The 24863-nt window shown below is 41.8% G+C and overlaps 1 protein-coding gene across 1 annotated transcript in view; it reads left to right on the forward strand.

The window, feature by feature from the left end:
* LOC111603173 overlaps positions 1 to 24863 on the forward strand; it is a 44301-nt gene that overhangs the window by 9247 nt on the left and 10191 nt on the right. The window contains exons 2-3 of the mRNA XM_023320653.2: positions 12554 to 13015; positions 16523 to 16702. Coding sequence (XP_023176421.2) covers positions 12563 to 13015; positions 16523 to 16702 — 633 coding nt within the window. The 5' untranslated portion in view covers positions 12554 to 12562. The remainder of the gene's footprint in view (positions 1 to 12553; positions 13016 to 16522; positions 16703 to 24863) is intronic.

Genomic DNA, 24863 nt, shown 5'->3' on the forward strand with positions numbered 1-24863 from the left:
TTACTTATTTAACATACGAGAGTTGTTAATTAACTATCATATTATTCGGTATGCTACATGTTAGCATTATGTAAACATAGTTGTATAAATCTCCAATGCTTGCTTCGTTTAAATTGCTTCCGAACGTTATTGCTACCAGCGTGTAAGTTTTGGATTTCTCATAAAATTTATATTAGATTTATTGAATGCAATTTGTGGCTGAGCAATGCTGTCAGCTTGTTTATTAATTCAGTCGATTACTGGGAATTTAGAAGACATTGCTACTACTATATTCTGGCTTGGTCCATTCGCATTGTTTAGACTGCTGCGACTGGCTCGCCAGCTGGGCGAATTCCCAATACAACACAAAGCAGCTTACTGCTGTCATAGATTTCAAAATCAAAATTTGAGCGATAACAAGAGGCGACCTATGCAAATGAATAGCCCAGCATGTAGGCTGGCATTTGGTTTAGATTGGAATTCGTGCAACAGCAAAAATCAATTTGGCTGTCTCTGGAGACGGGTCGGCAATTAGTGGTAGGCACTGCCCCATGAGATTTCCAGGCATTTCAATTTCAATTTCTGTGCAAATTTGCAATTAGTCAAGTTTTCTTTCGGGTCTCGGCCATTTGTATGTGGCCGACCCTATTTAGTGCCACTTGCGTCCAGTACCGCAAATAATCATACGCACCGTTAGCCACTTCAATGGCTGGCAAGACCAGAGTCGTTACTGTTTAGCTGTTAGTGTTCTTGGTACTCTGGCGATTTGATTATGGCCATGTCTTTATCTTAGAATAAATAGATATAACACAACTGCCTGCATTGGAGACCAGTCGCGTCTCCTGGCCACGGGCCATTGACCAAAATCAATGCTGAGTGTTCGGTATCATTTCTTCAAAAAATTCTCGACAGGCAGCTTTCGACAAGTTCGTATGAAATTCATGTCGCTTTGAATTTTTGTTGCTATTGACAATTGCTTGTGGCGTGGGCGGGTGTTGGCAGTGGCAGCGGCTGCGGCGGAGACTGGGGCTGGGACTGGGACTGGGACTGGGACTGGGTGTTACTGATTTGTTGCAAATCGCAGCGCGCCAGCAAGTCAATGACCGAAGACGGGCGGCTCAGTCGGCCCAGTCGGCCCAGTCGAGCAAAGGCGAAGCTGAAGCTATAGAGCAAGCAAGCCAACGAGCGAGCGGCCCTGCCATGTGCCACTGCAGCAGTGGGCGTGCCACAAGGCGTTGCAGCATTGGGCTCAACGGTCGCATAGACACAGCCATAGACACACACAAAGACAGCGAAATAGTCAGAGGCAGAGGCAGGGACAGGGACATAGACGTGGCCATAGATACACTTAGACGGAGGCAAACACAAGCGCAGACCGATGACGAAGCCGACGGAGACGCCGACGCCAACGCCGACGCCGGTGCTCTTTGACTGCATACTCGAGTTGAAACTTGTCAATTTGTAGAGGCGCCGGCCCACTGGGCAACCCGCTTCAGCCGCTGCCTTTGCGCTTTTATAGTTTTCTTGTTACTCAATAAAGAAGCAGCATTGCAAAAGCAAAGCAGCAAAATCAAATTAAACGAAAACTTTTCAAGCTGAACCCCATTGGCAAATGCTCTTACCAAAAAGCGAATATTGAACTATCGATAGCTCTTAAGTTAAGATTGATGCTACGACAAGTTGGCTTTTATCCCTTATTAAACGGAGCTCGTATCGATATTCGATAATCATGATCGATATTTTCGATAGTCCTCTTATGCTTCTTCGGTTCGTCCGTTCATGATTCCTTTAATTGACAAGCGTATTCTGATTATCCATGAAGCCATAAATGGAGTTTTCGTGAGAGCATAGGAAAATCAATGTTTAAATTGCTGCGAATGTTGCGAAGCAGTTGATCGACTTGCAAAATCAATTTCCGCTCAGGGTTTGGCGTTAAGCACGGGCAACAGCCGAGCCATAAGAATGCCAACGGGAATGGGAGCGGGAATTAGAATGAGTTTAAGCACATAAAGGACATGGAAATGGGAATAGTAATGCGAATGGGAATGAGATTGGGAGTGCGAATAAGTATAAGTATGAGAACGAGAATGAGAACGAGAATTAGAATGAATGAAGCAGCAGTGTAATTACTTTGAGTGCCATAAATGCTACACAGGTAAGAGATAACACAGAGAGGGGTAGAGAGAGAGGGGGGGGGGGGTGGTTAGGGGTTGGGCGTGCGGCAGGCAGGCAGGGAAAGTCAGGTTTGTCCGTCTGCTTATGCAGAAAAGTATGCAATTATAGCCACGCTCCCTATTTTGGCAAAAGGTGGGTCAGAGCAGTTGGATCGGGTGCACGGGGCAACTGTTGCGCTGGCACCGACGACAATTGCGATGGCTGCTCTGTTGCTCAGTGTGTAAATTGGCTTGATTGGCACTATTAAAATAATTAGCTTGACTTCATGCCGCTCCGCCCCCACCGTGTCCATACCAATTTGCATATACCCAGGCGGCGTGGCACACACCTAGCTTCCTTCTCGCATTTTTTCTTTTTTTTTTTGTTTTGTTTTTTTTTTTTGCGGCTTGCATACGCTCAAATGAATTAATTGCGCAATTAGGGCAAAGCTTATCTATGAACAAGCGAGCCGAACTATAGCTGTAATTGGCCCCGCCTCTTGCCGCCACAGACCACATCCACATATGTCCATGGATATATGCATGCACCATATATCTGACTACTGCACTAAGAAATGTGAACTTATAACACAGAACAACCGACATTGTTATACAACAGAAATGTTTAATTGCAAGTCGAATGTGATTGTGATGGTTATTCAACGTGCACTTTCAACGGAATTGAGCTCAGCTCTGCTGCTGCTGACATCTATAAATTAATGCCTCACAATCAACAAATCCCGCAGGGCCAGTAGATTCTTCGGCGGCTAAATAAGTTCTCGATAGCCGAAGAGTGACTGCAAAACTGTAACTGGAGAGCCAATGACTTGCGAACTGTTCTAGTTATAAATTTAAATGAATTGCCCGAGCGTGACATGAAAATTTAAACACTTTATCCAAGGGCAGAGTGGGAAAAACTTTATTGGATGAGCCGGACAGACAAAGTCTGGCATAGCCTTTACACTCCTGCAAATTGAGCTAAACTATATAGAAACGAGATGTCGATAAAGTTTGACAATCATACACACACACAGAAATAAAAATGTATTTAATATAAGAACTTGTGACGAGCTGGTTCCCATGGCATCAACCTGTTCTGCGGCAGGGCAAAAGAAAGTTTCATTGAAAGTCTACTTTGCGTACAAATAGATAGAATAACATGACTGTAACTAAAGCTAAAAAAATCTATATCATAAACACATTTTGCGGGTTGGAAGAAGCCTTAAAAGACCTGAAGGGGAAAGCAAAAGATTCGGTTATTGGGAAAGGCTTGGAAGCCAAGCTAGAAATAACAGGCTGTCACAGCATCGAATCTACTTTTTGAGTTGCGTAAGCCAGAAGTGGATGAAGGCAAACAGCGAAAGTCGATAGCAATTTTCAAGAATAATATGTTTAAAATTAAATGGTCATAAAGTGTTCGTTCGGCAGCGCCAGATGCAGAGAGATGAATTTGGAGTCAAACATCTGGAAATCTTGTGGCTTCCAGTTCAATCGAAATAACCGCAGAAGGCAGCCAATGTCATAAAAATTCAGTGCGTTCTTGTAGCTGTTAACTGAAATTAAAGTCTCAAGCCCTTAAAAGTCAATTGGTAAAACATAAACAGAGGCACGTACATACGCACACACATGCATATCCATATGAAACGGTTAGACAAAGTGCGCGCAAATATTTTTTATAGTCATAAGCCAGCGAAAGGCCAGAGAACAGCGAAAAGGTAAAAGGAAGCATATGAATGGAATGGCCGAAAACTGAATACCCTTGCTACACACCAATGTCGAGCTGGTTCAGCTGTTAAGCAGGCCCTGAAGTTCCTCGAATATGCATGAGGAAGCTAAAGTCAAACGATTAAAACAGCTATCGATCTATGAAGATCATTTTAGGTTATCAAGTAATGCTATTATTCACAGGGGTCAATATGAATAGTACTCTAATTTCAGCACATTCAAAAACTATTAAAGTCGTTATTGATATCAACAATTTATCTCGGTAAACATATATAAAAATCCTGCAATTTTATAAGCTCTTCAAAATTTCAGATAATAGTTGGGTTTATCTCGTCACAAAGGATATTTCAATAAGCGTAAAACAACTGTTCAAAGTAGTTATCGATATCGATAGTTATCGATAGTTAGTTTATGCATAGTAATTAAACGAACATATATAGGTAGCCTATCTTGTATCTCACTTTGTTGACTGCTCTCTGCAGCACATCGCAATTTGCTTGCGATTAGAATTCGATAGATCAGTGATCGATATCGATAGACTAGTGAGCAGCTGCGATATGAATAATAAATTACCGTGTATGTCACATGTATTGTCGAATAATTATATAATTCTTCTCAATGTCAATTCTACATCACATCACAATTTGTTAGCCTCAACTTCTCTTGGCCCATTTTTCGGCATCGCTCTCGCCAATGCCCTTCGTCTCGGACTCTGTAGCGTCTGTCGTTTCGTTGGGCTGTTGGTTAGATTGTAAGTTTTGTTCTCTAATATAGCGTACAGTGCTTATCGACAGAGATTCCAGCGAGACGCCGATCCGATTCACAAAGTCAAGCAAATCCGCCAGTTGTCGATGAATTGTTAATAGGGCATTTAGTCGTCTTTCATTTCGCAGAGCCTCTTCCTCAGCATCCATTGTTTTAGTTATATGTATATATATATATATATATATATATATATATATATATATAAATGTATATATATATATATAAATATATATAAAAAGTGCAACTTTCTGGCTATATTATAGTGTTTGTTTGTTGTTTTATTATTTTTTTTGTTTTTCTTTGCTTTTATAATTTGTAAGGTCGAAAATGTTTCAATATGGCATTTGACTTATACAATTTTGAACTCTCTGAAATGATTCAAATACGGACCAACAGACACGTAACCTAAGCAAAAAAGCTGATCTGATAGAAGTTCGAAATGTTAACATTAGTCTAAAAGCCAACTAGTTTGGTAGGCAAGCCAAAGCTTAGTTAGGTTTATAGAGCAGCAGCCAATCTTATTTATGTCTTTGTGACACTAGCTTAACTATAACAATAAATTTGATGGCATTTTTTGGCCGAGTCTTGGACGAATGAATCGAATGCTTCATGCTTTATGGCATTGCTTGGATAAATTTCATGGCAATGTCAAAGGTGTCGCTGCCGAGCTAGAGCAGCAAAGAGCCCGCAGCGCTGTTAAGTATGCTACACAGTTATGCGAGTGCCTGCGTGTGTGTGTGTGTGTGTATAGCGAAAACAATAAACATAAAATTCACAAATACACGCACAAATCACATTAAGTGCGTGTGCTGCTGCTGCTGATGTTGCTGTGGGCTAAGTGTTTGTTTGTGTCTGTGTGCTTGTATGTGCATGTATGTGTATGTGTGTGTGTGTGTGTGTGTGTGTGTGTGTGTGTGTGTGTGTGTGTGTGTGTGTGTGTGTGTATGTGGCTGTGTGCGGCTTATCAATTTCAATGTCTTTTGCGCTGTTTTCGAGTAGCTGTCGCCCGCTTCGCATCGCTGCTTTATTTGAGTTTGCTTCTCCTCTCTGGTTTGCCACTTGACTCGCTCATTTGCCTGCCATAATCAGTCAATGCAGCCGGTGGCGCAACCTATTATAGGTGGAGCAGTGCCAACAGAAGGGCGTGCCATTAAAGGAGCTGATAAAACTTTTTGTAAGTGCCTTTCGTCTCAATGGCTTTTACTGTGCGCTAATTTATGGCCAGCAAAACTTGAAGGCAGTTGCTTTAGATGCGATTTTCATTGAAACAATTGTCAACCAGTATGTGCGTGTGTGTGTGTGTGTGTGGATAGACAGAGCAGAAAATTACCTTGACAAAAAGCGACAGAGCCTAATAGGCCTTGACGCGCATATTTCATGACAATTTTATGGCCGAATAATTTGGTTGCTCTGTTAATTTTATGGCTCAGCTGTTGTTTGACGATGGGTTAAGCCGGCCTGTGGGCGCTGGGAGGCTGCTTTTGAAAATCATTTGTTTGCTAATTAAATATGTTGCCATCCATTCAATATGACAGTTGGCAGCGCTGCCTTTGCGTGTTGCCGAACAATTAACTCGCGTCTCTTGTTCCCTGTTGCCTGTTGCTGGCGCATTTGTGTTTTTATGTTGCATACTTTGCAGCGCTCCGACGCGGACGGACAATCGCTCACGCCCACTAAACTCGACAATGTATGCAATTAATTGAGTTTCACGCAGTGCCAGGCAAACAGCAAGGAAAATTCGCCATTGTCATTGAAAGCGCATATCATTCAAATATAGCATAATATTTTCTGCGATGCCAGGTGTTAAAATATGCGAGGGTCACGCGAGCGCTGCTCCCAAATGACTGCGAACTGTTAATCAGGTCAGCTGAAGGCTTCACTTGCCACCTTTTGCTCCAGCAAATGTTTCTCAGAAAAGTATTTAGCTCTGTGGCTAATTGCTGGTATATGTATCTATTATTTACTATACCTTATAGCGAACTATATTTGATACTCATTTACGAAGAGAGAGGGTATACCGTCTTGCTGCGCGCATGAATCATGTCGTGGCTATTGAAGCTAGAGACTTGAAATTTGGTCTCTATACTCGTGAATACACTCGTCTGATAAATTGTAAAGATTTTGCCAATACGCTCACTGGGGGTGTGGCCAAAAGCGAAATATTAAGTCGGGTATGTCGGAGACACTATTAGTTCAAGTGAGAGACTTGAGAGGCTTGAAGTATTCGAGTTGACAACCCAAGATCAAAAGGATATAGTGAATATATACACTTAACGCTTTTATCATTATTATAACTATTTATATTTCTAAAGATTTATTCCCTTATTTGGCCATGTTCTCAATCTACCCGCGCTGCTTTCAGCTGCAAATTTATTTTGCTTGCCAAAGGGTAAAATCCCTTTACAATCCCTTCAAAATTTTACACAATTTAATTAAAATGCAAATTGATAGGCAGAATTTTTGAAATCTAATAACAATGCGATGCTCGACCATGCCTTCCGCACCAAATAAAAAAATAAATAATACAAAGTCTCTATAGTATATGTTTACTGTTATATCACGAACATGATTCGCAGCTCATTTAATTGCTTAATTTATATGAATTAAGCGCCTAATGCATTTAATTGGCAACGATAATAATCAAAATCACTTCAAATCTCTTCATATTTATTGTTTATGGAACTCATTTAGTATATTATGTTATCTGCTTCTTCATATTAGGCCGGCGCTCATTGGTCTCTTTGAGTAGCTGTCTGGGCAAACGGCTTATTGCGGGCCTACAAGACAGGCTTAATGAGAGTGGGTGGGGGAGACTGGGGGGAGACAGGGCAAAATTGTAATTGACTTGAAATTGACAAAATTATGCAGAACTTTGCTTTGGTTTTTACTTTGTTTGTTTTGTTTGGCCGTCGAAGACGTAAGACGCTCATTAATTTCTCATTAAGTTGCTAAAAGATCTCGCTGCAAGTTGAGGCAGTCAGAAATAGAACTGTTGCGATTCGATTAAGTGTGAGACGCTGCAAATCTGTCGACTACAGCTGCTTAATTAGCAAAGTTTGGCAGCCAAATAAAATTGGCGTTAAACAATTAAATGGGCTATGAGCAAGCTAAACGAGCAAATAACCTGCGCGACAGGTGAGAGATTCAAAGAAGTTCAGTTGGGCCAACGTAGTCTCGGCGTCATGGCATGGCCTTGAGACGCATAAAGTTATTGTTCTTGTCACATGGCATTTTGTTGTTGTTGTTGCTGCTGCTGCTGCTGCTGCTGTTGTTGTCGTTAGTGGCACCTTCGTCTAGTGTGCGATGTTCCGCATCAGTGAGCTGTTGTAGGAATCAGTATTAATTACTTGACTTCTTGTTGGCTCTGAAAACCAGCCAAAAACAGCACACGCACACACACACACACACACACACACACACACGCACACACAGAGAGACAATGGAATGGTCGGGCAAATTGTTTTGATGGCAACACTGCATAGTCGCCATCTAATCTAATGGCCAACTAAATGGCGCATCGCATTGCCCTCTTTTGGCCAGGCTAAGTGGCTGTGATTGATGCACCGCCGCAAATCTGCGCGAATTTCGGACCACAAAAAGAGATAAACAGAGAGAGAGAAAGAGTGCAAAAGCCATGTCTCCCCGCATTATGAAGTGGCTTTGGCAAAAGTTGATTGTGTTCTCGCACGAACTTTCAGCTGGCTAATGGATTTCTCATTTTGCCCATTATTCAGGGGAGCGCGAGTCAAACGAATTTCTGACTTTAATTCTCGTTGACATTTTTTTGCTGCACTTTGCCTTCGTTATCTTTGTGTAAATGAATCTTAAATTAAAATGAAAATGTGTTTTTATTTTATTTTTTTTATCATAATTACAATGAAAATTCATCACAGAAATATGCTGTAATGTAATTCAAAGTAAATATGGAAATTGTCAATGAATGCGTGCAGCGTCGCTTGCAACATGTTTGACAATTCCAAACTTAATTGTGAAATTGTGAAAATTGTGAAAAGAGATTCGTAAGCTGCTTGCTATAATACGAAAATTACTAAGCGAATTTTGTATTATTCCATTTTTCTCTTCTTTCTGAGTTCGTCTTTGGCTTGAGGATTATTTGGAATTTCTGTTAAAATTGCTTAAATTTTGAGGCAACCACAAAGTTGAGCTTTCGCGTCTTGCCAAAGGCGTCAGAGCCGCAGGCCGCAACGTGTGCGCTGTCTATCAACATTTTAGGACGATAGCAAAAATTTGAAGAAGAGCAAAAGCGAATAGAGAAAGAGTGTGGGCGGGTGGTAGGCAGATAACTCTCAATTTAGCAAGTTTGCGGAGTGTGGCAGATCACATAAGTTGCACAAATTAGTTAATAAAATTATAAATGTCTCAGCTGTGCGTCGAGTGTCGGGGGAACTTTTAGAGCGAACTATCCAAATTGACAGCAATTGGGTTAATTTGTGTGTGCGTGTGTGTGGGTGTGTGTGGGTGGGTGGGTGTGTGTGCAGTGTGCTCAACAAGTGAAAAAAATTATACGCCATTCAGCTCGTTTCATGGCCCGTTGCAAATGCAGATGAGCAAACTGAAAGAGCTGAAGCGAAACTGGGGCGTTAGTTGCATATAGCGCATAGCATAATGCGGCCTGTCAGTGGGGCATAAATCATTGAAGGGTATAATAAACCCAACAGCCAGTCGGCACAGGGTGCACTAAACGTGCGGGCCAAAAGAAATGCTGAGGCCTGGACAGGCCCAGACTGAGACATGGAAACAGAGTTGCCCCATCTCTACTGTGGCACATGTGCGATGCAGTGTGTGTGTGTGTGTGTGCCCCCAAACGTGGCACAGATAAGCTCCACCAGGCACCAAACAGAGGGCAAAAAACTACTAATGTTTGATGCCTGTTTGCTTGGCGCTGGCACAGAGGGGCGGGCAGCGAGGCGCGGGGCAGTAAGGGGTGCGCCGGCTAAGGGGCATTGCGGGCATGTTCAAATAAAATTAAGCGCACCAACAGTTGCCAGTGCATGGGTCATCAAACCGAGCGGCCGCTGCAGTCTCAACGCTTCGTCCTGCACTTTGTACAGGGTGCTCCACTCAGCAGTTGATGGCAAAAGAAATTTTGCTTAAATATGAGAAATATGTGAATATTCTGAAAGAATATTCGAATTGCATATCTAAATTCAGAAAAGTTACTTTATACAGCAGACTTTCAAATGATATGCCCAGCTTTGGGCTTTGCTTGCTGCACAGAGTTCTTTAGCCTTTAAACCACTTGAGAACTAAGTTGAATGGCAAAAGTTCGATTCTTTAATTTATATGAAAATCAACTTTTGTGCTTGGCTTGTGTTATTGCAGCTTATTTTGTCAAACTTGTTCGAGTGCTCGACAGCCTAAATGGACATGCTTGCCATACAGGGTGCTGTGCTGTCGAGCGCTCAGCTCTCATATCTTTAGTTAACTATGCTCCCTGCGCGAGTGACACGATGCAAATTGGAAATCGCAATTGAATTGAATTGGCTTTTCAGATCCGCGGCACCCGGTAAAGGGCCCAGACAACGGCTTCGTTCGCAAACAAATATTTTTCGAAAGTGAAGAAAAATTAGGCACAATAAATTGAACGGAAGTTGCTGCTTAAAAAGGAAAAGAAAAAAGCCAGCGAAAAAACGTAAGACAAAAGCCATCGAGGGAAAACAAGTGAAAAAGCTGGCGGAAAAGCGGAAGCTTGCAAAATAGAAAAACACCGACAACTGGCAAATGTCGACCGGGCGGGCAGCGGGGGGCAACCGTTGTTGCTGGTGTTGTTTGCCTGCGGTTACTGCTGTGGCTATTTGGCCAATACACACACCAACACACACACGTGACAGCCGCTGCGTGTGCTGTGTTGAGTCAGTTGTTGTTGTTGTCGTTGTCTAGCCATCTAGATTGAAATTCTTGCCTCGTTGTAGGCTTTATTTTTATGCCCCTCGAGCGGGTACTATCAATATAACAGGCAACTTGTCATAGACATAAATATATATATATATATATATATATATATATATATATATATATATATATATATATATATATATATATATATATATATATATGTCTGTATACTGTATATATATATATATATCTGCACATTAAAGTCTTTGTTAAGATTTTGAGCTATGCTTAGCTGCTGTGAATACTTAAAGTGTTTGGTCTCATGGTGCTCGTTCCAGTGGCACATGCCTCGATCAAATTACACTCGCTATAAGTTCGATTATTCAGTTTGCTGACCATATCTGATGTCTCTCATATCGCTCAGCAGCTGCACTGGTTTGAGCTTTTGATCAGGGTATATGAACTTCGATAGTGCATGCAGGGCTTTCGTGTGGCATGCACACGTCTAGTGTCTAGACATATGTGTGTGTCTGTACATCCTTTTACACGGCCAGGGCACTTGTGCAGGTCTGCCAGAGAGAGAGAGAGAGAGGAGACTAGACGGCTGTATAGTAGGTAGCTGGTAGCAGCTCAGCTGACAGCCATGATTATATGCTGCATATGTACAAATGTACATATACGGACAGACGTTCTGTGTTGCATAGAGATTTTCAATTTCCATATTATGTTGCATGCAGTGCCGTTTGCAATGCTTTTGGCAATTTCCGTTGCAAATGCCGAACAAAGCAAAAGTGAGCGTAACTTGCAACAACAACAACTGCAACGGCGGCCAAACAATGAGTCAAATGAATGAATAGAAATTTTATGCACGTAATGCCATCGGCCGCATTCAAGCCAGCCGACAAAATTGTCGCCAACACTCAGTCAGTCAGTCTGTCCATAGGATAGCAAAGTAAGAAAAAGCAACAAAAGCATTTGGGCTTGGTTTGCCCATATTTCTACTCGAGTTCATGTGTCTCAAATTGCATAAAGCAGACGATTCCATGATTGAACTAACAAAGGCTTTGCAAACACAATATCAAAGAGTGCCGCCAGCGTAAGTAAAGCGCGTTGCATGAAGGCTAAAGATGCAAATTGAGAGCATGCGAAATGTTTGCAGATGCAAATGTTTGGAAAAGTAGAAGCTGCACTCTCTCTCTCTCTCTCTTTTTCTCTCTCTCTTTCTCTCTTCTTTGATGTTATTTAGTTATTTTAGTTTTCCATCTCTCTTATTCTGTCTCTTTCTCTTCCTTTTCCCTTCTTTATCTATGCATCTTTCCCACTTTTTTTCTTTCTTTCTCGCTGTCTCTTTCTCATCCTTTCTCTTTATATCTGTCTCTAAATCTCTTATTTTTTGTCTCTTTCTCTCTCTTCTTTTATCTCCGTCTCCCTTCTTCTCATCCCTTTTCTCTCTCTCACTCTCTCCCTTTCTGTCTCACTCTGTCTCTCTATGTATCTAAAATGTACCAAATTTTTTTGGCTTGTGTAAGTAATCGATCCTTTTCATTATTTGCTTAATTTTTAGTACTTATATAAATTATATATATATATATATATTTAAAACTATATACTTTTATATATAAATATATATACATAAGTAGGTTTTTAAATTTATGGTTACAGAATATCAATTAATATTTAAATCAAATTTCACCCAAGTGGAGATTTTTGTATCTCGCTTTTGTTGCTTGGGCAACGAGCTTACTCCGAAAACCAATCCGATTTGAAACTTCTTTGTGCTCCGTTCACACCTGTCTAGTATTGTATTAGATGTAATTCTCACTCGTTTAACCTGAACTAAGCCTTTTGCTGCATTCACTCGATTGTTTTGTCGGGTGTGCGTGGCCAGGTGCGATGCAACGAACAGTGCTCTATTTATTCCTGCTTCACACTCAATAAACAAATGCAAATGCTTTCTTTTTTCTCTTTTGCCTGGCTAACTATTGTAAAATTACCTGTTCGGACTGGGTGTGGGCGGGCTTAGCTGTCATGCAAAGCATTCATAGATGCCTGCCTCTCTCGCTTTTCAATTGCAGGTGGTAAGCATGCCGCCCGCTGAGCATCATGTGGGCACGCCCCACGGCCAGGCGACCGACGATGAGGACTATCAAATGGCGGCCAGCGCCAGCCAGTGGAAGGATGTGCCGGACAAGTATTTTATGGTGATAGCGCACTTGCTGGCCGGCCATATCAACGACACGGAGGACATGGAGCGTGTCAATGGGCCGATACTGAAGGCGAGCATTAAGTCGGTCTATTGGCTGTTTCTCATACAGTACGCCACTCTGGCGCTGCTGGGCGTCCTGCTGAACATTGCCATCATTGTGTACATCATGTATAATCGGCTCTACAAGGACGTCACGCATGCGTTCATCATCAATTTGGCTTTCTGCCATTTCGTGCAGTGCGCTCTGGTCTTGCCCGTTTCGCTGATGGTGATGCTGCTCCAGAACTGGATATTCGGCCAGTTCTTGTGCTTCTTTTTGCCCATGCTGCAGGTGAGTGCTAACTTATTGCTCCAGCCGGTCAGCTAGCCAGTCGGCCTGCTCCTTGGCTCCAGCACATTTTAATTAAACTTACTCATGAGCATTGTTATCTATTGTGACTCCCGAGTCCAACTTCCATTCCCTCTTGCCCGCTCTCTCCCCCTGGGCTGGGTTGTAAAGCTGCCAGCGGGCCAGATGAGCCGATAAACCTCATGGCACTATGACAAGTTAATAAACTTAACGCAGTCTGCTTTATCGGTTCTGACATGGCCTGGCCTCCGCACAATGGCAAACGCAGCCCAGCGACGAGAGGCGGAACGTGGGGCGCGTCTGTGTAGCTGAAAACAAAGTAGAGCACGGTCCGAGAGAAATAGATAAGAGCCAATAAGACACTAAAATATGAACCTAGTGCAAACAATGAATTCAAATGATTATTGGGATTTTCGCCATCTGTGCAGCTTCTCTTAATTTCATTTTCACTTTGCAGCCAACGCCTTACAATAGTATCTCATTTAAATCTCTATTTGACTTTGCAGTTTCGGGTTTCTTAAGTTACAAAACGAAAGGAATTAAATGTAAAGAAATAGATGAAGAAGTTTTGGCTTGAGATTGAGGTGCGAGTCGCTGCTCGACTACTTCGCCTTTGATGGCTCTGCAATAAAATGCAATAATTATATTAATTATGGGGCAAGAATTAGCTTTGGCTCGAATTGAATAGAGCTATCAGCTTGCATAGCAACTTAAGCTACAAGCTGATTCAGTAAAGCGATAGTCCTGCTCCTGCCATATGGACGAGGCATCAGTTTAAGGCTTGCCTCGACTGAAACGTGCCTCAACCTGAGTGAGTGCAATGCGATATTTGTTTGCATATATATATGTTTCATATATACAATGTTTCATTTACATTACATTACAGTAAGTAGTAAATGCTTATATACATATTTTCCATTAACACTGGCAATGCAGGCAGCTTATCGATATGCAGTGGATGGATGCATGCATGCATAACATATGCGGGGCTTGCTGGATTATGCATATAAATATTCGCCCATTAGCTTGTCATCTTGCTGGCAGGGATAATAATTTCCATTATATTTAAAGCGTTTTGCGTATTTGTAAATCAACATCACAACTCGCAAAAAGTCGGCTGCATGCGAAATATTTGTGAGCTCGGCAAATATTTAATCAGAAGTTAAAGATATTTGCTGTTTGGCTTGGGCCGGGCAGGACATTTAATTGGCTTTTGAGGTAACCACAAGTGCCGCAATATTTGAGCAGTTATAACTCATGCGTTTGCCCACTCAAGTCAACAATTTCTCGGTACTAATTAGGCACTCATCAAATTGCCATAAAGTTCGGATCAAAGAAACTGTGAAAGTGGCAGACGGTGATGCCTTGCCTTTGCCTTGAACTGCTCGAAAGGTAGTTTATTTTAAGCTACAAGATGCGTATATTTTACAGGATTCATACAGGACTAAAATAGGTATTCAATTCAATTGTATTCAATTTACACGCTCGCTCGACTGACTCAACTCTCATTTGAGCGACTGCCAAAGGGCTACCAACTGAGCCTAATTGGCATGTTGTTCCGATAAGGGCGCGCCTGGAAATCAAAAGACCGTAACGTCACCTCTAGCCCCAGAATGTTGCGATTTGCCAGTCCACACTCGGCTCAACGCCTTGTGAGAGCTTGGCCCACATAATAGCGCCTGCCGCATCTTATTGTCAAAGCCACAATGATTGACACATCTCCCAGCTGCAGGTACATCATACAGTGTGGGAACACAAAATAAAATTTACTCTCATTCAATTTGTTTTTCCACTTTTATTTAATGTCTTCAGCTCAGCGTGTGACGAAAATAAATGTCACAGGACAAATAAGAACTTTCGATAAGTCGATTAATTTTGTTGTCTCTTACTGTTATTTCATTTTGTCAGTGGATATTAAAGTCGATATATTACGAGCTAGTTTACCATTGAATTTCTTGAAAGAACCGTATCAGAACCATTGAGAGCACGACTTCAGAGTTCCAGAGTTCTGCAAAACCTCGACTTACACTAACTCTATGTGAAGACTCCTATATAGAGAGTTTCCAAATAGGAAATCATCAAATCATGTGCACACAGCAGAGGCGACTAGCTTTGAGATTGAATTACAGACACCTACAGCAACAACAGCAGCAGCAGCAGCAGCAGCAGCAGCACAGCAGCAGCAGCAGCTGGGACAAAAGTTGGACAAAATGTCAAGCAACGGATATGATTCGATTTGATTGCTATCACAATGGGCGACAAATAGCGCGCACACACACACAGACACACATGTAAACGGATATTTGTGGCATTTACACGCACACACACACACACACTCACTGTGAGAGAGAGAGAGAGAGAGTTGGATTTGTATGTTGGCATCGTGCCCTTGAGCCCATCGAAATTGATTAATGCCATTGGCGCCGCAGACAATCCGCAAACATTGCAATTTACTTCGATGAGCCTTTAAATTTCCTTATTTCAAGTCAATTCGAGATAAATGCGCATTCCATTTGCGACAATTATTCTGCTTAATTTCAATGTTTCAGAACCCACTGAATCGACATGGAATGTAAATCGAATGCAGCTAACTCTGATATGCTTTCGTACTGTCACTTAGACTGAGTATAAGCATATATATATATATATATATATATATATATATATGTATATATGTATAACCTTTCAGCTACAACCAAGTGCTATAGAAGCGCTTAGTCCTTTAGATCAAGAGTAATACATTATGCCATTAGCTTTTGATATACGTGGCATATCGATTGGGTAGCTCTCTTAAGATCCGACCGGTCTATACTCTGCTAAATTAGGTCTGCCAGTAGGACTCGCAAATGGCCTTAGTCTAGACGGCCGTTAAGAAGACTGTTAAGCAAATGAAGTTAGAGTAAAATATTATGACTGCAAGTGTAATAAGTCTGCTCTGGGCTAACTGATACATGCTTTATTTGACTTTGTATTGCGATGTGTGAGTGTTTGGGTATACTTAGGTGAATAGGTTGACCATTGCCAAATGCCAGACAATCTGTTAAATATATGATGTACACACTGAGCTACACGCACATGTGTGGGTGAGGTGTTGTCACAAAATCCAATCTGAACTCAAGCAAATAAATAAACAAAGCAAAGGCCTAGCCGAAATGGATAGCCGGGCAAATCTTTGGGTTTTCGCATTGAGGCATAACAAGATGGGCAAATGTCTGCAGGTTGCCAGGACACATACATGAACATATACTGGCACACACATATATGAATACATGCTCAACGAAGCGAGCCCAACGTGCTCCACTGGTGCAACAACAATCAGAGGCAAACAAATTTGTTTCAATCACCGCACATGGCCGAAAAATGGTTGCCTGGGCCGAAGTAAAAGCAAAGATGATGGGGGCAACATCTCTCCCATCCCATCTAAGCTACCTAAATATATATGTATATATATTTGTGACTGTATTCATGTTTGCTTTCTTGGACTTGCAGGACATACCGATACATGTGGCCATGATATCGCACATTCTCATTGCCTGGGATCGCATGCGCTGGCTGAATGATCCGCTCAAGGGCCGGATACCTGGCTTCGTCTGTTGCTGTGCCACCTGGCTTACTGGTATGGTAATTGCGCTGCCCTATCCCATTTATACGATGTACGTGGAGCTTGGGGTGAGTATTCAGCCAGAACGGGCTTAACGTTTTGCTTTATTAAAAATTACGCGTTGTCACACGTGTGTGTGTGTGCGTGTGTATGAATTTGTGTGCACTTTGTACCTGTGCTTAGATCAAAGTGAAAGCAACAGACCGTTACAGCATTAAGCTACTTGCCGTGCCATATCCATAGACAATAATCCATGCGTTCCACTCTCAATGAGGTTCATGGAATTTTGCGTTAGCATTTTGAAGAGCAAATTTGAAGCGTATTCAGTTGTTGTTGCTGCGTGAAAACAAACCATTTTTAGCTGGAATTTTGCAACCTTTATTAGAAAATCAAATCGAATATAAACAGAATTTTTTCTATCATTTCCCAATAATAATCAAATGCGACCTTTTCAATTTATGCCCTTGAATCCTTTTCCTTTCAGTAGCTACTACTACTTTCATGCACAGCAATAGTTTGTTAATTTTTCTATCTGAAATTGTGAATTGTGATTTATCAAATTTAATAAGAAATATGTAATCTCGCTCTCAAAATATTGTGTGCATTTTGATGTGCAATGCTGAGTCGCACTACTATTTTTATGAACACATCTGTCGACATATAGCTCATAGATATGCCAGAATGACATTTCTTGTAGATGCAATGCAAGAAGCGCCAACTAATCGTTGTTTGTGGTTCCCCAGTTTGAATGAAAGGCGAAAAATATATATATATATCTCTCTCTCTCTCTCTTGGCCAGAATAAGCAGGTTATCTCATTAGGTACGGTTCGTGAAATGGTTGCAGTGTTGGCTGCCACACGATGGCTGGTCGTCATGTGTGTGTGGCCGCTGTTGTTATACAACGAGCTGCCGTTTCGTTTGCATTCACATTGCCATTGTCTGGTGAAACCCCAACGGTCTGATTAGCAACTAGAAACTGGCAAATGGCAACTGCAGCGGTTCATGGCAAGGCGCCCAAACAATGTGGGGCTTAGGGGCTGGAGCTGTGGCTGTGGCTGCGGCTGTGGGTGTGACTATGGCCGGTTGGCTGTGTTGCCTGCACGCTTGATGGTGTGTGGGCCAATTTGAAACTCGTTAACATGGCTTGTCAACTGCGCTTCTATTTCGCTGCCAAAATATTTGCAACATGGGGCTTTAAAGTGCGCCCACGACAACGACAACAACACACATAAATATTTATGGGCCATAAAGTGTTGCAACTTTTTGATATACTCAACGTGTTCATGTTTTTCTCCTTACTGTCTATCTCTCTCTGCCTCTGTCTCTCTCTCTCTCTCTCTCTCTGTCTTTATGCTTCTGTATATATTTAGACCCTCATTTTCCTTGCTTGGCATCGATAACTATCAAATTTAGCGTAGCTCGCTGCATTTCTGTTCCCTGTAAGCAAGCGACTAAGCGTCAGAGGCAGCATCGAGTAGAGAAACTAAGACAACAAACCCTTTATTGCTATAACTCGTTATATATATAATACTATATCAGGCTCTTATAGACTACAGGTTATCTTCTAAGATGGCTAGATTTTTTATTGCTTTTTTTATTATTTAATTTTTTTATTAAATGTTGATACTATGAATATTATTGTAAGATATCAGCTATGCAAACTAATTTATTTTAGATATATAGATTTAGATAGATAGAGAGAGAGAGAGAGAGAGAGAGAGGGGGGAACTGGAGTGCTTTGTGCGCCTTAGTAAAAATGTTGCTTAAGATATATATATATATATATATATATATATGGGTATACAACTGCAGGCTACAAAACTTTGTAAAGCAGAAAAGTTTCCATTAAAATAATGGAAATATATATATACATACACACATACATATATGCATATACTACGTGTGTATATTCGTAATATTGAGCAGGCAGAGGACTTTATAGAAGTGACCCAAAACATTTTGCTGTTAATATTGTAAATGAATTTATGAGTCTAAACAAGAGAGCAACAAGATTATCATTTGTATTCATTCATTCGAGGCGAGCTAATGAAGTGGCACAGGGGAAACCAATTGGGAATTGGGATTCCCAGTTGTCACTTGCCACTTGGCAAAGTGGCTGAAGTGCCAGCACTTGGGGCCGAGCAGGTGGCTCTGTGCCGAAAACCCTTAGCTTAAGTAGTTCAGCCATGGGATATGGCTAATGGCTGTGGTCGGTGCATATATCATTATTGGGTCGGTCGGCTTGGCAATTATATGCGGCATTTATGATGTCGAGCCAATAGACTCGCACTGCTACATTTCTGGCGACAATTTGTATAATTTATATGGCAATTCAGTGAATGTCTGGTGCCCATAAAACTGACAGGATGATGGCAACAAGTGGCACAACAAACGACGCTCATGATGATCACGCTGAGCGTAATAATCAGCTCGATGATGATTATGGACGACAACAATAAGGCTGATGATAATTGCATCGATTTATAATATTTATGCCTAAAAGTCGATTACCATAACGCGAAACTACACATGTGTGTGTGTGCGAGAGTGTGTGGCAGTCAAACTCAATCACTCGTCAATAATATCATTAATATGTGTGTGAGTGTGTGTGTGTGAGCGCTTAATTTGATAGAACCAGACACAAAAAAGACACAAGGAGAGCATAAGGACACGCATATAGCATCTGGATTCGCTGAAACCTCTAGGCCTGGCTCCCATCCAGAGCCTCTTGGCGAGAGGGCTTATTATCTCATTTGGGTTTGCCTCATGTGCAATTTATGAATATTTTACGTATACGTTATGGCCGAATTGCTGCTGAAGAGGGTAGAAGTGACGTGCCATTTGGCTTGGTATTTCTATTTGGGTTCAACAAATTGCTTTGACATGCGCACACACACGCACACACGCACACACGCACACACGTACACACACATTGGCACACAGACAATGTGAACTTTGATTCGTCATGTGGCAAGCGATTCAATGATGCTTCTGAAATCTTTTGCATTCCTTTGTGTGCTCTCTGTGATTAACAATGATATTCAGAAATCACTTTGATACGAACTTATTTGTGTGTTAAAGTTCCTTTCAAAGCATAGATCATAATCGTTTTTAACTGAATTGCCTGGACCTAAAGCTATCCACTTTAGCGACTGTTTAGTTAGGCAGCAATATAATCAATCATAGCTGAACTGTTTACTTGATTATGTGGAATACTATAAATAAAATAAAAATCTGGGCTTGCTAGCACTTTAACACGGGAACAATGATAGATCTTAAGATATTTCACTTTTCTCTTTTTGGCATCGGCAGCTTATGAATCGTTTATCGATTTTTAAGTTTGGGCTTAATTGTTAGCATTTTGCCAATGGTCATAAGTCAGGGAGAGGCAATGCGTTTCAGTTGCGAATCGAGCCGAAGTTGAGGCTCGGCAATGTGAAGGACCCAGCGATTTCAACGCTTGGCCAACTTTTGTTCAACTTTGTCAAAAAAGTTTGACAAAAAGGGGAAAAAGCAGAGGAAGAAAACACTCAAATTGAAAATGTTTTTATTGTTTTTTATTAGTCCCAGTCCGAGTCGAGGTGCCCGCCCCATGTTGTGCAATGAAAATGTCAACGCCGCAACAAATTTGCCTGGTCGAATAAAGGAAAAGGCCGAGGTTGAGGCAGTGGCAAGCCTTTTACCTACATCAAGTCCAATCTGTCACAAGGGCGATATTGTGTGTGGTGCAAATTTCGTTTTGCCTATGCACAATATACATAAATATATTTTACTTTTTATATATTTTTTTATAATTCAGTGCCATAAAACTGTCAGAGTATTTCGACCGCAGACTGTCAATTAATTACAAGTTATGCGAGTCTAAGCATTTGCAGAGAAGCGCTGGAGGCGGCTAAGGGATTTATAACTGGCTTAGCTCAAAGTTTCGCTCTGCGTTCGGCTTCATTTTCGGCAAATGGAGCTCAAAAGGCGCACAACAATGTCGGAACGTGCATGGCGCGTCCTGGCCCGTCCTGGTCCTTCCTGTCACAGTTCTTGGCCACACCCTGCATCCAGAGCAGCGTGGCTAGAGTTTATTTATTTGTTTACCACGATGCCATTGCTGTTGTTGCTCCCGCTGTTGCGCGCGTAGCAAGGTCTTGTTACGAATATCCGCTTGCCCGCATTGACTTTGGCACGAAGCGTTTCCTAATCCTCGGGCCATCACCCACGCAGCGGGGAGTGGGAGGTGGCGTGCCGTAGCGGGGTACACGCCCCTTTCCCCTTACGTTCGCCCTCATTATTAACCATTGAACTTATCCGGATATGCGCCTGGAAAGCGAAATTATGCTACAGGCCACGAGCCACCGAGCAAAAAGAAACGACAAAAGTTATCGTAAACAAGCGTCGGCAGTGGGCAGAGGGCAGAGGGCAGAGGGCAGCGGGCTGAAGACCTTGCTAAAATTCCTGCATGATATTTAACAGTATATTAAATTGAAAAGGGCCTGACACCAGAAGGCATGTGTTTAAGGCTGTTAACGGAAGGAGAGAAAGAGACAGCAATAAGCAAAAGATCCTCGGAAATAGTTTTCTTAGATCGCTACGAATCAATGCGAGTTTTTTTAATTAAAATGTGAAAAAAGTTTTTTAGAAATATCTACAAATTTGGGTTAAAATCTTGTTTGAAATTAGCCAATCTGAATATGATTCGATATGCAACTCCAGACATTCGATTACTTTTCAATTTGAATGTTGCAACACTAAACGTCACAGCTGAATCGAACGACCTTCCGACGCTTAGGTGCATTTGGCTGCTTTAGGCATGACTTCAAGCCATGGATACCGGTCTTGGCCTGGCTACGCTGTAGTGACCTGTGCTTGCTTGGCAGGATTAGAAAGGCCCGGCACGAGCTGGCTGCTAGTCTCTTCTGCTTATCGCCGGGCACCAAACTATAGGTAGGCAGGCCGCTTACCTTGCTGTTGGGGCTCCTGAAAACTGCGTATAGCTTCGATGATTCCTTCAACGGGAATTGTATTGACTTATGAACCAACTTCTTTGGCTTTCCTGCCAAATTGATGTGAAACGAGTTAGACATATCAGCAACTAGTCTGCCCGTGTTTCCGCTAACAAGGTCACAATTCGTTGCCAGATTGTTACCGGAAGTATAAAGCCGATGATAACTGTAGCAGAAAACCCGGCCGAAATTGCTGTGAGTGTTACTGATTAACAAGCGAGTAATTCCAAAACTAAAATATTCGATGACAAATAATAATATTTGTTGCTCTCAATTTTTCAAATGACTGAGAAAACCCCTATTTCAGACTACATTGGCATAGACTGAGTGAAGTGAGTACTCAGTCTACTGAGTTTCTCCTCCGAGCTCCAAACATAGTCCCTTAAAGAAATCCAGGGCCAAGTAGTTGGCAATTCATTGCCAACTGTCACATATGCAAGTTTTTATTAGATGCCCAGCATTGTAGATTTATATTCATGTCAAATGTCCTGCCTGTCAGCTGCCTGCTAAAGCTGGGACAAGCAGATAAGCCATGTGGAATGGCAAGTAAAAAGTTTATTTACTTAATTTTATATCAAATAATTGCTGCAAAAACTGTAGATAAATATTTGCTATATTTTGTCGTTGCACTAAATAAATAAATAAAATTAAATATTTAAAATGTAAGGCTTGCTCCGTATTACGACTATTTATTACTGAATCTGAGCTGCTGCCTATCTAGTCTGTCTGCATATGAATCTAATCTTATCATCGCATTTGCCACAACAATTTGAGATTGTTACGCACACGGACCGGAAATCGAAACGAAGGCAGTCCGCAGGTGGTCCATTCAGTTGCGTGGGCTTCCCTATTTTTTATCATGGGCATCATTATTGTTGTTATTGGGAGTATAACTTTGTTAGCGGCTTGTGCGTGGGCATGTTTGAGCCTTATTACATTTGCCATTGGCCGACCGGCACAAGCGCGGCCCATGTGCCATGCAAATTGCGTTCAGTCAAAGAAAATTAGCCATGGCCACGGGCCACATGCTGATTGCATTTATGAAAGTGAGCTCCGTGTCTGCCGGGACGATTATTACCATGCATATGTTTTGTGAAAATAAATAGAAATTCCTGCCCAAAGTTCACAAATGTTCAAATTGCAAATCTAATTGGCCAGAAGTAAGGTAATTGCAACATGAAAGCGGATCGTTCGAGTGGGTTCGCTTCGCCTTGCAGCTGCCAGTGCCAAAGCAGATTGAACACACTTAAGCGAGCAGCTTTGCTCGCTGTTTGTTGACACACTTCTATCTGTGTGCAGGGGCAACAGATAGCTAATCGAATGTGTAAGTCGCTACTTAAAAGTTTTGCCCCATTACTAATGCAGCAGAGTCTCGGCGAGGAGCCGCTTCTGAAGCGCATCTAAAATATGTAGCACACTTACAGGGGCAAATGTCAGTGATTTTCTTTGTGTGTTTCGCTCGTTGTTAATGGAGAAGCGGGAATGGCTAGCGACCCGCTGCGACTGCTGAAATACTTTTAGATTTGTTGCACATGCAACTACATAAAAAACCGATTCGCAGCTTACTTGACCGTTTGCTTGTGTGCGAATGTGTGGACTGGCTGCATGCTGCATGAGGGGCATGCAGCGATTCAGTGCCAGTTTAATGGCACCCGCTTGTTGTGCGAATTGCCAAGTGGCAATGGCCAACGAACCTTCGTTGAATTTATGCGTTCCACAATCGCGACTCCTCAGGCAATCAATTTTTATTGCCCGAGGAGCTAACGTCAGCGCCAGCTGCTCTAATAAGATGAAAAACAACCTCAGCACCTCGAAGGCAGCAATAACGCAGGACCTCAGCCCCCGCCTTTGCCCGCGCTCCTGGTTAGCAGCCAAATTGACAGATTTCATATGCAGGCAGGTAACATTTTGTCGTTTGTTGCCTCGGCAACATCCATATCCTCTGCCATTTCCTCTATATTCTATGGCATTACCAAATTTCGGATAAATGTTTTACATATTGTAAAATAACAATATAAAAATTTAGCAAACGGCACAGCACACACCTACGCATGGGTTGCTTGCAAAGTTAGCGAAAATGAACTGAGAAGAGAAGTTGCTCAGCATTTATCACATGATATATATCAGATATATAAGCAAAGTTGATTTTGAATAGATATATAAAAAGTGCCTCTGTTAGCGGCTTTCAGTTGTGATTGAAGGATATTTAATATAGATATAGATTTTTTAATATAGAAAGTTATTAAATGTCATATAAACATGTTGAAGTTGGAATCAGAAAAAACTTTACCTATATATATATTTATATAAAGATATATATATATATATATATATATACAAATAGTTAAATTTGCTGTAAACAAGAGCTCTCTAATTATCATAGATATTACTGCAAACGTTTGCATTGACCCTCGCTTATTATCCTAAAAGTCTGCAAAGCTGGCAGCTGCGATGGATGGAAGGTTCATACTTAACTTGGCAGCTAAAATTTCACTCTAATATATGTGCACTCGTAATGTGTGTGTACGTGCGTAGGCTGAGTGGTGGGGCAAGTACCTTGATATTGTGCTGGGTACTCCACGAAAGTCCTGACAATATTATATGCCAATGCTTCTTGTTGAAGTGGTTGGCCCCAGTTGATGCTTTTGTTGTTGCTCATCTTATGGCCATATCGTAAGCGGCTTATTGTTGTAAATCATGAACTTTTATGACTGCCCCAATTGTTGTCGTTGTTGTTGAATGAGTTATACCCGAAGCAGGATATGCGAATCGGGCATTTGTAATGCATTTCTTGCAGCATGCGCCACGGATTCCAGCATTGGCTTGCCTTCTTCAGTGTAGAGCAGAGCTAAAAGTATTCGACTTAAAGCTGCATCAAATACATAATCAGCCATTCAAGCGCATGCCATCAATGTCCATTAGCAGTTCAGATATGCAGCTGAACGCTGTTGAGCTCGTTGGCTCAGTTGCCAAAAAAAAATATGGTGGCCCACGTAATCATTCACTTAGCTGGTAGCTGCGGCCTGCGGTCCCCAACTCGTTTACCGAAGAAGCGAATCTCATCTGCATTTTGAGCAGCGTCTGGCTGCCTACAAGTAGACAAGTACAAGACAGTTGGAATACAAATGCTGATGCCACAGCAAGATACAGAGATACAAAGCATTTTCAAGTGCACAAACACTTCTCGCAAAGTTGGGGTCTGTGTGTGCCCGTCAATGGTAATACAGCCAGCTC

This window comes from Drosophila hydei, unplaced genomic scaffold (genome assembly GCF_003285905.1).
Source record: "Drosophila hydei strain 15085-1641.00,03,60 unplaced genomic scaffold, DhydRS2 tig00000211-arrow-pilon, whole genome shotgun sequence".
NCBI classification, from domain to species: domain Eukaryota; kingdom Metazoa; phylum Arthropoda; class Insecta; order Diptera; family Drosophilidae; genus Drosophila; species Drosophila hydei.